Below are 12,451 nucleotides of genomic sequence, written 5' to 3'. Positions count from 1 at the left end.
TGAGCAGCGGCGGTTGTGGGCGGCGGCGGGAGTGCAAGGGCGGCGTCGTGGGCGCGCGGGCGGTGGCTGCCTGCAACGCCTGCAACGCCTGCCGCGCCTGCAACGCCTGCAGCCCGTGGGCGGCCCCTGCCTCGGCGGCACGGGCAGCCGCCGGATCGGTCAGGCCAAGCTTCCTTCACTTGGCGCCAAGTCGCTCTGAATCGCACTCGCGCCGCGGCGTCACATTGGTGGAACGGAGATGGGTAGTAGCAGAAGAATAATACGCGGAGCATAGCCCTACCATTACTGTCTAAAAGAAACCGTTACACGCCCCACTCTACCTATGAATCCAGGCCCGAAATAAACACCCGCCCGTGCGCCGCCATCTCCCGCAAGCCCTGAAAGCCCTGACGGAAGCCCTGAAATCCCAGAAAGCACAACCCAACCGTCCCAGCCACCGCTCTGTTTCTGCCTAGACGCTGCCTGTCAGGCCGAGAGTCACGCTATCGCCCCACTACTGCGCCGCTGAGCCCGTAAAGACCTGCAGCGGCCGCCAGAGCATGGGCGTCTGGTGCATGGCCTCGCGCCAGTGCGCCATGACGCCCGCCGTGCGCGACAGGCTGGCCATGGGGATGATGATGTCCGTCTCGAACCCCATGGCCGTGTACAGGAAGCAGCCGTACAGGTCGGCGTTGGCCTTGAGGTTGCGGCTGGTGAAGTAGGCGTCGCTGTTGGCCACGCGGTCCACCTCGAGCGCGATGCGCAGCAGCGGGTTCTGCTCCATCAGCTCGCTGTGCTCGTCCATCATGGCGCGGATGAACTTGGCGCGCGGGTCCACCGTCTTGTAGATGCGGTGCCCGTAGCCGAACAGCCGCTGCTTCTTGGCCTTGACGTCGCTGATCAAAAGGTGCACGTTCTCGGGCGCGCCCACCTCCTCGAAGCCCTTGTAGGCCAGGTCGATGGCGCCGCCGTGGAGCGGCCCGTACGCCGACACGATGCCCGTGATGCTGCACGAAATCGGGTCCGTGAGCGTCGATGCCGCGTGCAGGAACGACGCCGTCGAGTTGGTCATCTCGTGGTCGGCGTACAGCACCCACAGCTTCTCGAAGCACTCTTCGATCTTCTGGTTCGGCTTCTTCTGGCCCGGCTCGTGGAAGCCCATCATCAGGAGCACGTTGCCAATGTACGACCCGTTGGGGTCCGCCGGAGTGAAGGCCTTGCCCCGCTTGTGGCAGTAGACCAGCGCGATGGTGGTGGCGAGCGCTGCCAGCGTGCGGATGATGGCGGCATCGACGGCCTCCGTCTTGCCCAGGTAGGCCGGACGGCCGGACGTGTGCACCTCCTTGGTGCCCTCGTCGACGGCCGCAAACGCCGAAAGGCCGGCCAGGAGCATGGACATGGTGATGGCGTCGCGGCTGGCAGCACGTCAGCAGCTGAGTCAGAGAGGGAAGTGGCACCGTGGCCGGATCGGGACGTACTCGAATGCATGGATGACATCCACGACGCTTTGCGGCGGCACCATGGCCGCGGCCAGCGAGCGGCGCAGCTTACGCTTCTCCACGGCAGAGGGCAGGTGGCCCCAGATCAGCAGGTGCATGACCTCTTCGTAGTCGTTGTCGCGGAACAGGTCGTCGATGGAGGTATCCCGGTACTGGATGCATCCTCTCTTGCCGTCACTGGGCGTCGCTGTCAGCAGCTGCGACCTTCGGAAGCGCGAGGCGACACTCACATGTAGGTGACGGACGACTCCATGCAGGCCGTGTTCAGGAAGCCCTTGTCGATGATGCGCAGGCCGGACTCGACCTGGTCGACGGGGTCGGCGGCGATGCCGGCGGCCGAGATCTGGCGGAAGTCGGTGGCCTTGATGGCGTTGTGGTGGATGTCGATGTTGTAGCTCCGGTTGGTGCGGTTATCCACAACCGTCAGCGAGCCCGACGACTCGCCCATCTCGGTGGCACCGGCAGCCTTGAGGGCCAAGCGACCCACCAGCGTCGACGAGGCATAGTAAGCCAGCACGCGCTGCCAGGCGGTGATGCGCTCGGGACTGAGGACAAACATGGTGCTGAATGGAATCGACGAGATGAGAACAAGAAAGCGGTTGAGAAGCAAATGCTGGAGCACGATTGAAGCAGGGTGCTGGAGGCTGGTGTTGAGGAAGACGATGGAGAAGCTGATGATGGCAACGACAGTCGTCGATGGGAGCCATTTTATACAGGGCACTCGCCGCATCTGCAGCGTGGTGGTGAAGAAGGAATCCTTTTTTTGGAAGTGTGCACTGGCACCGCGGCCGGCGAGGCTCTGCACATGCATCGGGCTCACGAGAATCCGACGGGGAGTTGCACGCCGATCAAGAGATGCGGACGATGAATGTCCGTTTTAAGGTGTGGGTTGGGTTGTGCTGATTGCCAGGGGCCTGGGCCGCGGCACCGGCCGTGTCCCTTCGCCCACCGGCCGGGGAAGCCGCAGCCCGTCGGCGCTGGAACTGCGCTACCACGGCACTGTCGCATCCCAACAAGGGACTGCGGGAGAAGGGGTGTGACGGAGAGCAGACTGCGGGGAGTGGTGCGCCGTTGTTTGGCGGCCAACTGCACGGGCCTGTGTGGCTTGGACTGGGCTGGGGCTGACTGCGCCCGAGTGCAACACCACAACTCCCGCCCATGATCTGCACCTTGTCCGTCCGTTCGTCGGCGAGTCGGCCAAACCGCCGCGACACGTTAATACCGGCGACCGCCGCGCCCGAACTGCAGCTTTGCCTCTGAATGCCAAGCACCATGAAAGGCAGACGCGGCCACTCCCCATACTCTGCCGCCAACTCACGGGCGGCTGCCACCAGCGCAACCCTCGTCGGCTCAGAGCGCCAGTCCGTTGCGAAATCCATCCAGCACGACGACCCGTCTGCTGCCGACCCCGCGCGCTCGCTGCACTCACCGCGCCCGTCATGGTACCGCCGACTGAACCCTCTCAACCGGGGCCCCGTGCCCCCGGTCCCCGCCGAACGCACCGTGTGCCCCGAGCACAAGGCCGGCTTCTTCAGTCGCCTCACCTTTTCTTGGTTGACTCCCATCATGGCCGCCGGCTATCGACGTCCGCTGGAAACTAACGACATCTGGCTCGTCAACCCCGACCGCGGCCTAGCCTCTCTCTCACTCAAGTTCAACGCCGCCTTCACCAACCGCGTGCGCGGCCGCCACAGCGCACCCCTTGCCGCCGCCCTGCACGACACCTTCAAGCGCGAGTTCTGGATCGGCGGCGCCTGCGTCGTCGTCGCCTCCATATGCCAGGTCATGGTGCCCTTCATCCTGCGCTATCTGCTCGACTACGTCGAAAAGGCCTACTATGCTGCCGAGGACGACGACGGCGAGATCGACGGTCCGCCTCTGAGCAGAGGCCTCGGCCTGGTCCTGGCTATCCTGGCCATGCAGATGATGCAGAGCACCGGCACAAACCATTTCATGTACCGCGGCTTCATGGTTGGCGCCCAGTGCCGCGGTGTGCTTGTTGCCGCAATCTTTGACAAGACACTGACCATTTCCTCGCGAGCCCGCGCCGGCACCACCCCCGATCAAACACGGACCAGCGAAGAGGAGAGACAGCGACTCGCCACCGGCTTCTTTGGCGGTGAGAAGGATCCGTCTACCGGCGGCATCAAGCTGCCCTCGCACCCCCACACTCCCGCACCCGTGCCCAAGGGTGGTTACAACAACGGACGCATCATGAACCTCATGTCAACCGACACGGCACGCATCGACAACGCCGCCAACATGTTCCACCTCGCGTGGACCGCCCCAATCGCCATCCTGCTCGCACTCGCCATCCTGTTGGTCAACCTGACCTACTCAGCCGTGACCGGCTTCAGCTTAGTCCTTTTCGGCATCCCGGCCCTGATCCTGGCCGTCAAGTCTCTCATGTCGCGCCGCGAGCAAATCAACGTCATCACCGATCAGCGCGTGTCGTGGACACAGGAGGTGCTGCGGTCCATCCGCTTCGTCAAGTACCACGCATGGGAGCCAGCATTCCTCGACCGGCTGCGTACCCTGCGCAAGACGGAGACGGCCATGGTGGCCAAGCTGTTGACCACCAAAAACGCCATCAACGCCATCAGTGTCAGCTTGCCCATCTTCGCCGCCATGCTGTCGTTCATCGTCTACAGCGTCACTGGCCACTCACTAAAAGCAGCCCCCGTCTTCTCCAGTTTAGCGTTGTTCAACGCGCTGCGGGTGCCTTTCACACTGCTCCCCATTGTTATCAGCCAGTGCGGCGATGCACGGGAGTCGATGAAGCGTATCCAGGACTTCCTCCTAGCCGAGGACCATCAAGACGGCATCATATGGGACAACAATGCCGAGTACGGCGTGGATGTGCGCGACGCTAACTTTACCTGGGAGAAGGCGTCAGGGCTGGAGGACGAGGAGGAGGGGAAGACGGGGAAGAAGGGCAAGAAGGCCGAGAAGCGGCCCCGTTCGGCCGACTCTGCCAACCAGCCGCCGTTTGGCATGCAAGGCGTCAACCTTTCAGTGGGCCGCGGCGAGCTGTTGGCAATTATCGGATCCGTCGGCTCCGGCAAGACATCGCTCTTGTCCGCTCTGGCGGGCGAGATGCGGAAGACGCGTGGGTCGTTCGTCATGGGCGGCTCTCGTGCCTTCTGCCCACAGGACGCATGGATCCAGAACACAACGCTGCGGGACAACATCTTGTTCGGCAACGAGATGCGCCCTGAGTGGTACGAGCGCGTAGTGGGTGCCTGTTCTCTCAAAGCGGACATCGAGCGCATGCCGGCCGGAGAGGACACGGAGATTGGCGAGCGCGGCGTCAACGTCAGCGGCGGCCAGCGCCAGCGCATGAGTCTTGCCCGGGCCATCTACTCTGACAGCGACATTGTCATAATGGACGACCCACTCTCCGCCGTGGACGCTCACGTCGGCCGCCACATGTTCGAGCAGGCCATCTGCGGCCTACTGAAGGGCCGCTGTCGCATCCTGGCCACCCACCAGCTGCACGTCCTCGATCGCTGCGACCGCATTCTCTGGCTCGAAGAGGGCCGCATCAAGACCATAGACACGTATGACAACCTCATCAAGCATGATTCCGACTTCCGTGCCCTTCTCGTGTCCACCATGTCCGAAAATGGCGCCGAGAAGTCCAAGTTGCAGCGACAGCCCACGGTCAAAGCGAAGCAGGAACAGCAGAGCCAGACTGAGGAAGGCGGAGACAAGAAAGAGCAGGGCACGCTGACCTCTGAAGAAGATCGGGCTGAGGGCAGCGTGCCGTGGAGCGTCTACAAAGCCTACATCCGCGCCTCGGGCTACCTCTTCTTCGGTCTCATCCCCATCATCCTTCTCGTAATGGCCCAGGGCGCCAACACCTTGACCAGCCTGTGGCTCTCCTGGTGGACTTCAAAACGCTTCGATATCTCACGCCGCCAGTACATAGGCATCTATGTGGCGCTGGGTCTCTTGCAAGCGATGCTCATCTTCGCTTTCTCGGCCGCCGTCTCGCTGCTGGGAGCGCGAGCCTCTCGCACCATGCTCGATCAGGCGACGACCAAAGTCATTGCCGCTCCACAGTCCTTCCATGATGCGCAGCCGCTGGGCCGCCTGGTGAACCGCTTCTCTAAAGACGTCGACGTTATGGACAACGAGCTGCCGGATGCACTACGCATGTTCCTGTATACGCTCGCCATCATCCTCAGCGTCTTCGCCCTGCTAATCTTCTACTTCCACTGGTTCGCCGTCGCTCTGGGCCCGCTAGCCTTCCTGTTCCTGCTGGCCACGGCTTACTACCGAGCCTCGGGACGCCACATCAAGCGCCATGAGGCCGTCCTACGCGGCGTCCTGTTCTCCCGCTTCTCCGAAAGCGTCAGCGGCATCTCGAGCATCCGCGCCTATGCCGCGCAGCCGCGCTTCGCCCAAGTAGTGCGCGACTCAGTGGACAACATGAACGCAGCGTACTACCTCACCTTTGCCAATCAGCGGTGGCTGGCGACGCGCGTCGACATCGTGGCGTCAGCAGTGGTCCTGACGGTCGGGCTGCTGGTGGTGTTGATGCGCGACGAGGTCGACCCCAGCACATCCGGCGTCGTCCTCTCCTACGTCCTCTCCATCGTGCAAATGATGCAGCTCCTCGTCCGCCAACTCGCCGAGGTCGAAAACGCAATGAACTCGACCGAGCGCCTCCACTCCTTCGGCGACGCCGTCACCCCGGAAGAACGAACCAACAACCCCTGCACCTCGCCCTGCTGCGCCGTCACCGAGCCGCCGCCCAGCTGGCCCCACGCCGGCGCCATCGCCCTCAACTCCGTCTCCATGCGCTACCGCCCCGACCTCCCCCTCGTCCTCCGCGACCTCACCCTCTCCATCACCGGCGGCGAGCGCATCGCCATCGTCGGCCGCACCGGCGCCGGCAAGTCCTCCATCACCTCCGCCCTCTTCCGGCTCGTCTCCCCCCTCGCCGCGGGCACCATCACCATCGACGGCCTCGACATCTCGCGCGTGCCCCTCCGCACCCTCCGCTCCCGCCTCGGCATCATCCCGCAGGACCCCACCCTCTTCGCCGGCACCGTCCGCTCCAACCTCGACCCCTTCCTCCAGCACCCCGACCTCGCCCTCTGGCGCGCCCTCGGCCAGGCGGGCCTGCAATCCACAAACGTGCGCCTCGACGACCCCGTCGAGGAGGAGGGCGCCAACTTCAGCGCCGGCCAGCGCCAGATGCTCGCGCTGGCTCGCGCCCTCGTCCGCGACGCCCGCATCGTCGTGTGCGACGAGGCCACCAGCTCCGTCGACCTCGAGACCGACCGCCGCATCCAGGCCGCCATGGCCGACGCCTTCCGCGGCAAGACCGTCGTCACCATCGCCCATCGCCTGCGCACCGTCCTCGGCTTCGACCGCGTCGTCGTCATGGATAGGGGGTCCATTGCCGAGGTCGGCCCGCCGGTGGAGTTGTGGCGGCGCGGTGGCATCTTCAGGGGTATGTGCGACAAGAGTGGGATTGAGAAGTCGGATTTCGAGTGGGCGAGGGAGGAGATGGCGAGGGGGATGGCGGCGGGCGCCGGGGATGAGGCTGCAGAGGCGCGGGCGGATGATGGGGTGGTGAGGCGGCCGCCGAGGGCGAGGGGGAGGGATGAGAGGGTCAGGTGGAGTAGGCAGTTGACCATGGGGGAGGCCGGGGGGCAGACGGCGAACTTGCATGAGCTGTTGGATGGCGTGTTTAGGACGGGGTGGCGCATTTGAGTGGCGTTTTCTTTTTTCTTTTTTTTTGGCAGCGCGGCGCGGGGGGATGATACCTGTATATATTGGGATATTGACGTGATATGACACGATTTACTAGTAGTATAGAGAGATAATCACTTCTCACCAAGGTCCTGACGTGAGCTGGATTAGTACCGCGCTAGGATGAATGATGCATGGCTATCATGACGAGTAGCTATCTGTGTGAAAACCCTGCCTTCCGCCTTCTACCCCAATCGTCCCGAGGACTCATGAGGATACTATACTCTGTGCAGCAAGGCACGACACCGAACTCGTAGCTTGTCTTACAGCCACTTCTTACGGTCTCAGCTTGTTCACGGTCCCTTCTCCGAAGACCTTGTTTCAAAACTGACCGACCAGATACGCCAAGCGATGGCCGACAAAACTCAGCTGGCATCTGATTGGACACCCCAAAGCCCGGCGAAAAATCATCATTCTCGAGGAACTCAGCAGTGCATACCATAAATCTGCCTTGGGGAGCATATTACTTTTAGATTGGGCTCTGCCATGCGGCTGAGGGGGGGTGACGAGTTCCCCGCTTTGATGCATGGTACGCGCATCCACACAGGAATCGGCGTTAAGTAGCCAATGGCATTGTCCTTTCCTCATGCAAAAGTGATATCAGCTGCCCATTAAGTACCACCCCCTGCTACTCCAGCTCTGCTTCCACCAGTGGCGCAATCGCTTGAGCTGAAGGGTGGAACACTTCTGCTATCGGCACGCTTTCCGAAGGGCGGACATATGAAGACATGGCTCCGGCGTCTTTGATCCTACTCGCTTAATACTCTGCCGAGTATCCGACCAGAATCGGCTTTGTTGCCCAATATAGAGAACGATCCATATTTGATACCAACAGGTCTAATTGGATACTACATTTTCCTTTGATCGAATAGACAATTATCTACCGTACATAGACAGAGAGTGGTTTGAGTAGATAACCAGTGGCTGCAAGATGAGAAGTTCGACGTTGACAAAAAGCAAAGGCAACGTAAAAATAAAACTGAGCGACTATCCCTGCTGATGCCAATCCCTGGTCGGAACCCTACCACAACTCCCTGCATAGCGATGCTTGATAGCCAACCATATGCCGCTTTTTATTTGGAACGAAGCCACGCTGAGACTAGCCCCTGTAGTTTCTCAAGAGTGCCTTGTGAACGCCTTTCGGGATATCAATAATCGTTGCGCTCGCGACCTACTTTACAAGGGTACTGTCGAATAGCAAAATGGCGGATATGGAGCCTACATTATCAATAAATCCTTGAGAGCTCACAACGACTGCTCAGTAAATTTTTCTGGGCTATAAGTGCAGGCTGTCACCTCTTGCCAGAATCTTCAATATCCGATTGTCAGTACACTTACACACTAAGGAGAGGAGATTGCGCACAGTCCTCGGACCGGCTCCCCGCGTCTCTCCCAGGGTGCTCTGTCAATACTCTGTGAAGAGAGGCGTTCTCGAAGGGTGTTATCCAGCTTGCGCAATTCTTTCTGCCAGACGTACGCAACCCTACCAGGTACGAATACCCAAAAGTACGATAAAACTTGCTATTTCTGACATTTGTTGAAAGCACCTCGCCCAGCCCTCCTCAAGCTCGATTACCTGACACGATGCACGCTCGAACGCTCCTACAAACGCTTCTACGAAGCCTTAAACTACTATCGATGACGTTGTTGAGCCCCTGGAAAGCACTACAAGAGGCACCGAAGATTGCTTTCAGTCGGCGGAGGTCTGTCGCCATAGTGGGGCTCGGCATCCATGTGATCCCCCTGTCAACTGCACTTTGCTTGATTTCCCTTAACCTTTCAACCTGGTATCCGAGAAACCCACCCTCAACCACGGCTTTACAGTTTCTCGCTAAATTCCTTGAACTAATGACGCAAGCATCTATTACGAGTAACGTCCTGGACTTCGTGCGGCATCACGCTCTCGGGCAGGAAGCGCTACCCTTTGGTGCTCTTTTTGCTGGCCTCCAGACAACAAGCATCAGCTACCTGTGGTCTCTCGAATATATTGGAGCACTCACATCAAACTGGATGCCCGGCCGCCGTCGATGCATTGTGGGCTTCTTTATTGCTTTCAATGTCGTCCTTGCGGCTGGCGTTGGACCTTCGATTGCCATCTTACTCATTCCCCGGAGACAAGCCTTCCCATTCGGGACATCAACCTCGTGGGTGAAGGGAATGGAGGACGAGCTCTTTCCTTCGCACTTGAACAAGAGCCACATTCCCACCTCATGCTATTCCACGACTGAGACGGATATCGACACAACAGCATACGTGGAATGCCCATGGCGTGCGCTGCCCACTGTGCTCGAGATGGTCAAAAGTCGTTCTTCTGTTGACCTTCCTAGTTTTCTCCGACAGGTAAATGGAGGAAACATGGAAGTCCTTGGAGAAACCGATCTGGACGGAGGCAACAGGTCCTTACCTCTGGCACTCGATGAGCACGGCAGCCCCTACGTGTCTTTCCTAAAAGAGTATGGGGGCAATAGCGAGATAGCGACCGCAACAACCAAGGGCATCATGCAGACTTTCTTCGCGACCTGGTTTCAGATTGCGAATGGACCACGCGGCGCAATGCCGGACGTATTTACAGTAAACAGTTTCAACCGCGTCATGACAACACACAGCAAACAAGCACTTGCATGGACCCAATGCAAGGAATCCCTCGATCCATTCGATCCCCTCCACATCGATTTCCCCGGCATTCCCGACGCTTCAACCGCACAATACTCCCCCTTCAACGCGTCATCCCACTGGCAGCTCATCTGGGCCGACCTCAACACCACCGACCTCCCCGTCTCCATCGGCGCCATCGTCGTCCCCCCAGCATCTCTGATGCTCACGACCCCCAACCCACCCCCATCTCCCCAGAACACCACCACCAACCACCCCTCCTTCCCCACCTACGCCTGCACCGTCTCCGCGTCCTGGACCCCCAGCAGCCTCACCATCTCCGGCAGCTACAGCCACACCCTCTCCGCCGCCAGCACCGTCCTCTCCTGGCCCACGACCTCGACCGCCCTCTCCTCCACCTGGGCCAGCACGCTCCTCTCGCGCTGGCCGTCCGCCAACGACCCGTCCACCACCCTCCTCGACATCATGATGCTGCCCGCGACGCAAGAAGCCTCGAGCGCGCTGCAGAGCACGCAGACGCTCCTGTCGGGCCTCGTCGTGGCGGGCATGTCGCAGACATTGACGCCGGCGTGGGCCGTGGTCGGGAACCCCAACAGCTTCACCGCGCAGCTGCAGACCTTCAGCAACTGGACCGGCTACGTCGTCGTCGGGAACGGGACGAAGGGGGATCCGTGGGGGGTGGCGGGGCTGGAGGCGGCGAGGCGGGGGACTGCGTTGCGGACGGCGCTGGCGGCCGAGGGGCTGGCGTATTCGGCGCGGGGGGCGTCGGTCGTGGTGGCGGTGGTGGTGTTGGTGGTGTATGCGGTTTATGTGGTGGCGTTTGTGGCGTACGTCGTTGGGTGGAGGCCCGAGACGAGCGCTGCGTGGGATTCGATTTCGGAATTGACCGCGCTGGCGGTGTCGTCGAGGCGGACGGAGAGGCTGAGGCATGCGGGGGCCGGGATCGAGACGGTGGGGGTTTATCGGGAGCCGGTCAATGTCAGGGTGGTGCGGGGAGCTGAGAGATTGGAGATTGTGTTTGAAAGGGATTCGAGGGGGTCGGATGTGGATGCTGTGGAACCGGACAAGGCGTATTGAGGATGTGTTGGATAAGCGCGGAGTGTGCGAATCTCACGTAGGCATGTTTGTAGCGTCCGCATGATTTTTTGCCGGGGGTGTAGCTGGATGTGTTTGTATGGTCGCCGGCCAAGTTGACTAGTTTAGCTGCGGCGCAAACCCCTGCAAACTCTTATCAGCACGGCTGCCCGATCTTCCCTCCTTGAGTGTCCCAGACGCCTTTTTTGATCCTCCTCAGCGTTCCCGTAATGGTTGATAGTATTGATTTTGCCATCTTTGATAATTGGATCAGCGTCCAACGGATACAGCACCAACTTTCAGTTCACGCTGTAGCAGATAGCCGAAGTAGAAGTGCAGATGTTTGGTGAGACCTGATCGCTATGTAGATGGATGCGGGTCTAGGGGTCTAGGTAGGAGTAGATGGCGAGGCAAGACCAACTCCGCAGTCTCACCCTCTCTGCAAGCCCGGTCGAGAAGCCAGTCAGCCTTGATATGTGGAATCTCCTCACGCAATCGTTTCTGGCAAGAAATCCCCTTTGCGGCCACTTGCATGCTCGGGATCATCGCTGCTGATGCTGCAATGCAGCTCGGTGACTGTGCACGACGCGCTTCTTCTGTCCCTGCCGCACGTGAGCTTTTGGCACTGACAATTGAATGAAGTATCAATGAACATTTCGTAGATTCTAAGATCCGAAACGGCCGTCTGCGTTGCTGATGACTTTAACTTTTCGAGGCTAAAGGGCTGTACACATACTTTCCCTGGCCTCCTCGAGCATTATTCAGGGTTGAAAGGCCGTCTATCAAAGTGTAGTTAAAGTTGTGTATATTATAAGGAAAAATGTCTAATAACTAGTCTTATTGTCATTAAGCGAGTCGGTTATAGATGGTACGAGTTAGTTGTCTAATTTATAATACAAATCGTGCCCAAATACACTATAGAATAGTATCCTCTCCATTATCTTTAGGGAGCGAATACAGTAGACTCTCTCAAGCCCGAGTACTCAGCCACCGCATCAAAGGCCTCCCTCCACTTCTCAAGTCCGAACCTGCCAACGACGCTCAGCCCACCCTTCTTCCCGAGTGGCAAGACTCCGGCATTATCCATCTGCGGAAGCCTCCCCATTTGCTCTCTGGTGTACATCCAGGTCCCCCTAATAGTGATGTTCCGATGCATAATACTCCGATAATTGAACGAAAATTCCTCGGGCACCCCTCCCATCAAGCTCACCCTCCCCCCTCTCCTCAACACCCCCATCATGCTCCTCAAATGACTGGATCCAGCCGCCATTGGTGGCGAACCTGATCCCCGTGGTGGCCTGGTAGACAGCTTGGATTAGTACCGCCTGTCGTTAGTGCTCGACCCCGTGATTGCTGGGGCCTCTCGAGTCGCGGACAGCCCGGATTGTAGCGCTGGAGAGTCCCACGCCATTGATTCCGAAAGGTACGAAATAAACACAGCTTAGATGATCTTTACGGTAGGAAAGAGTTGAGGCTTGCTTACGGTAATGTGGCAAATTGGGGTCGTCTACTTTACCCAT

The 12,451-nt window shown here is 59.7% G+C and overlaps 3 protein-coding genes across 3 annotated transcripts; 2 read left to right on the top strand and 1 right to left on the bottom strand.

Moving 5' to 3' along the window:
- Positions 1–493: 493 nt before the first annotated feature.
- Positions 494–2,208, bottom strand: BKCO1_37000138 (citrate synthase; the record flags this gene model as incomplete). The annotated part of the gene is made up of 3 exons (XM_020275017.1): positions 494–1,394; positions 1,458–1,655; positions 1,709–2,208. 3 exons carry the CDS (start codon positions 2,206–2,208, stop codon positions 494–496), a joined length of 1,599 nt encoding a protein of 532 aa, XP_020128764.1.
- A 542-nt stretch (positions 2,209–2,750) lies between these two features.
- Positions 2,751–7,205, top strand: BKCO1_37000137 (abc transporter family protein; the record flags this gene model as incomplete). The annotated part of the gene is made up of 1 exon (XM_020275016.1): positions 2,751–7,205. One exon carries the CDS (start codon positions 2,751–2,753, stop codon positions 7,203–7,205), a length of 4,455 nt encoding a protein of 1,484 aa, XP_020128767.1.
- A 1,887-nt stretch (positions 7,206–9,092) lies between these two features.
- Positions 9,093–10,934, top strand: BKCO1_37000136 (uncharacterized protein; the record flags this gene model as incomplete). Its single annotated transcript, XM_020275015.1, has 1 exon — positions 9,093–10,934. The coding sequence occupies one exon, from the start codon at positions 9,093–9,095 to the stop codon at positions 10,932–10,934; it is 1,842 nt and encodes a 613-aa protein (XP_020128766.1).
- Between the last annotated feature and the right edge of the window lie 1,517 nt (positions 10,935–12,451).

This window comes from Diplodia corticola, assembly GCF_001883845.1.
Source record: "Diplodia corticola strain CBS 112549 chromosome Unknown scaffold37, whole genome shotgun sequence".
NCBI lineage: Eukaryota > Fungi > Ascomycota > Dothideomycetes > Botryosphaeriales > Botryosphaeriaceae > Diplodia > Diplodia corticola.
The sequence above is the reverse complement of the archived record's forward strand: the minus strand, read 5'-3'. Positions and strand labels throughout refer to the sequence as shown.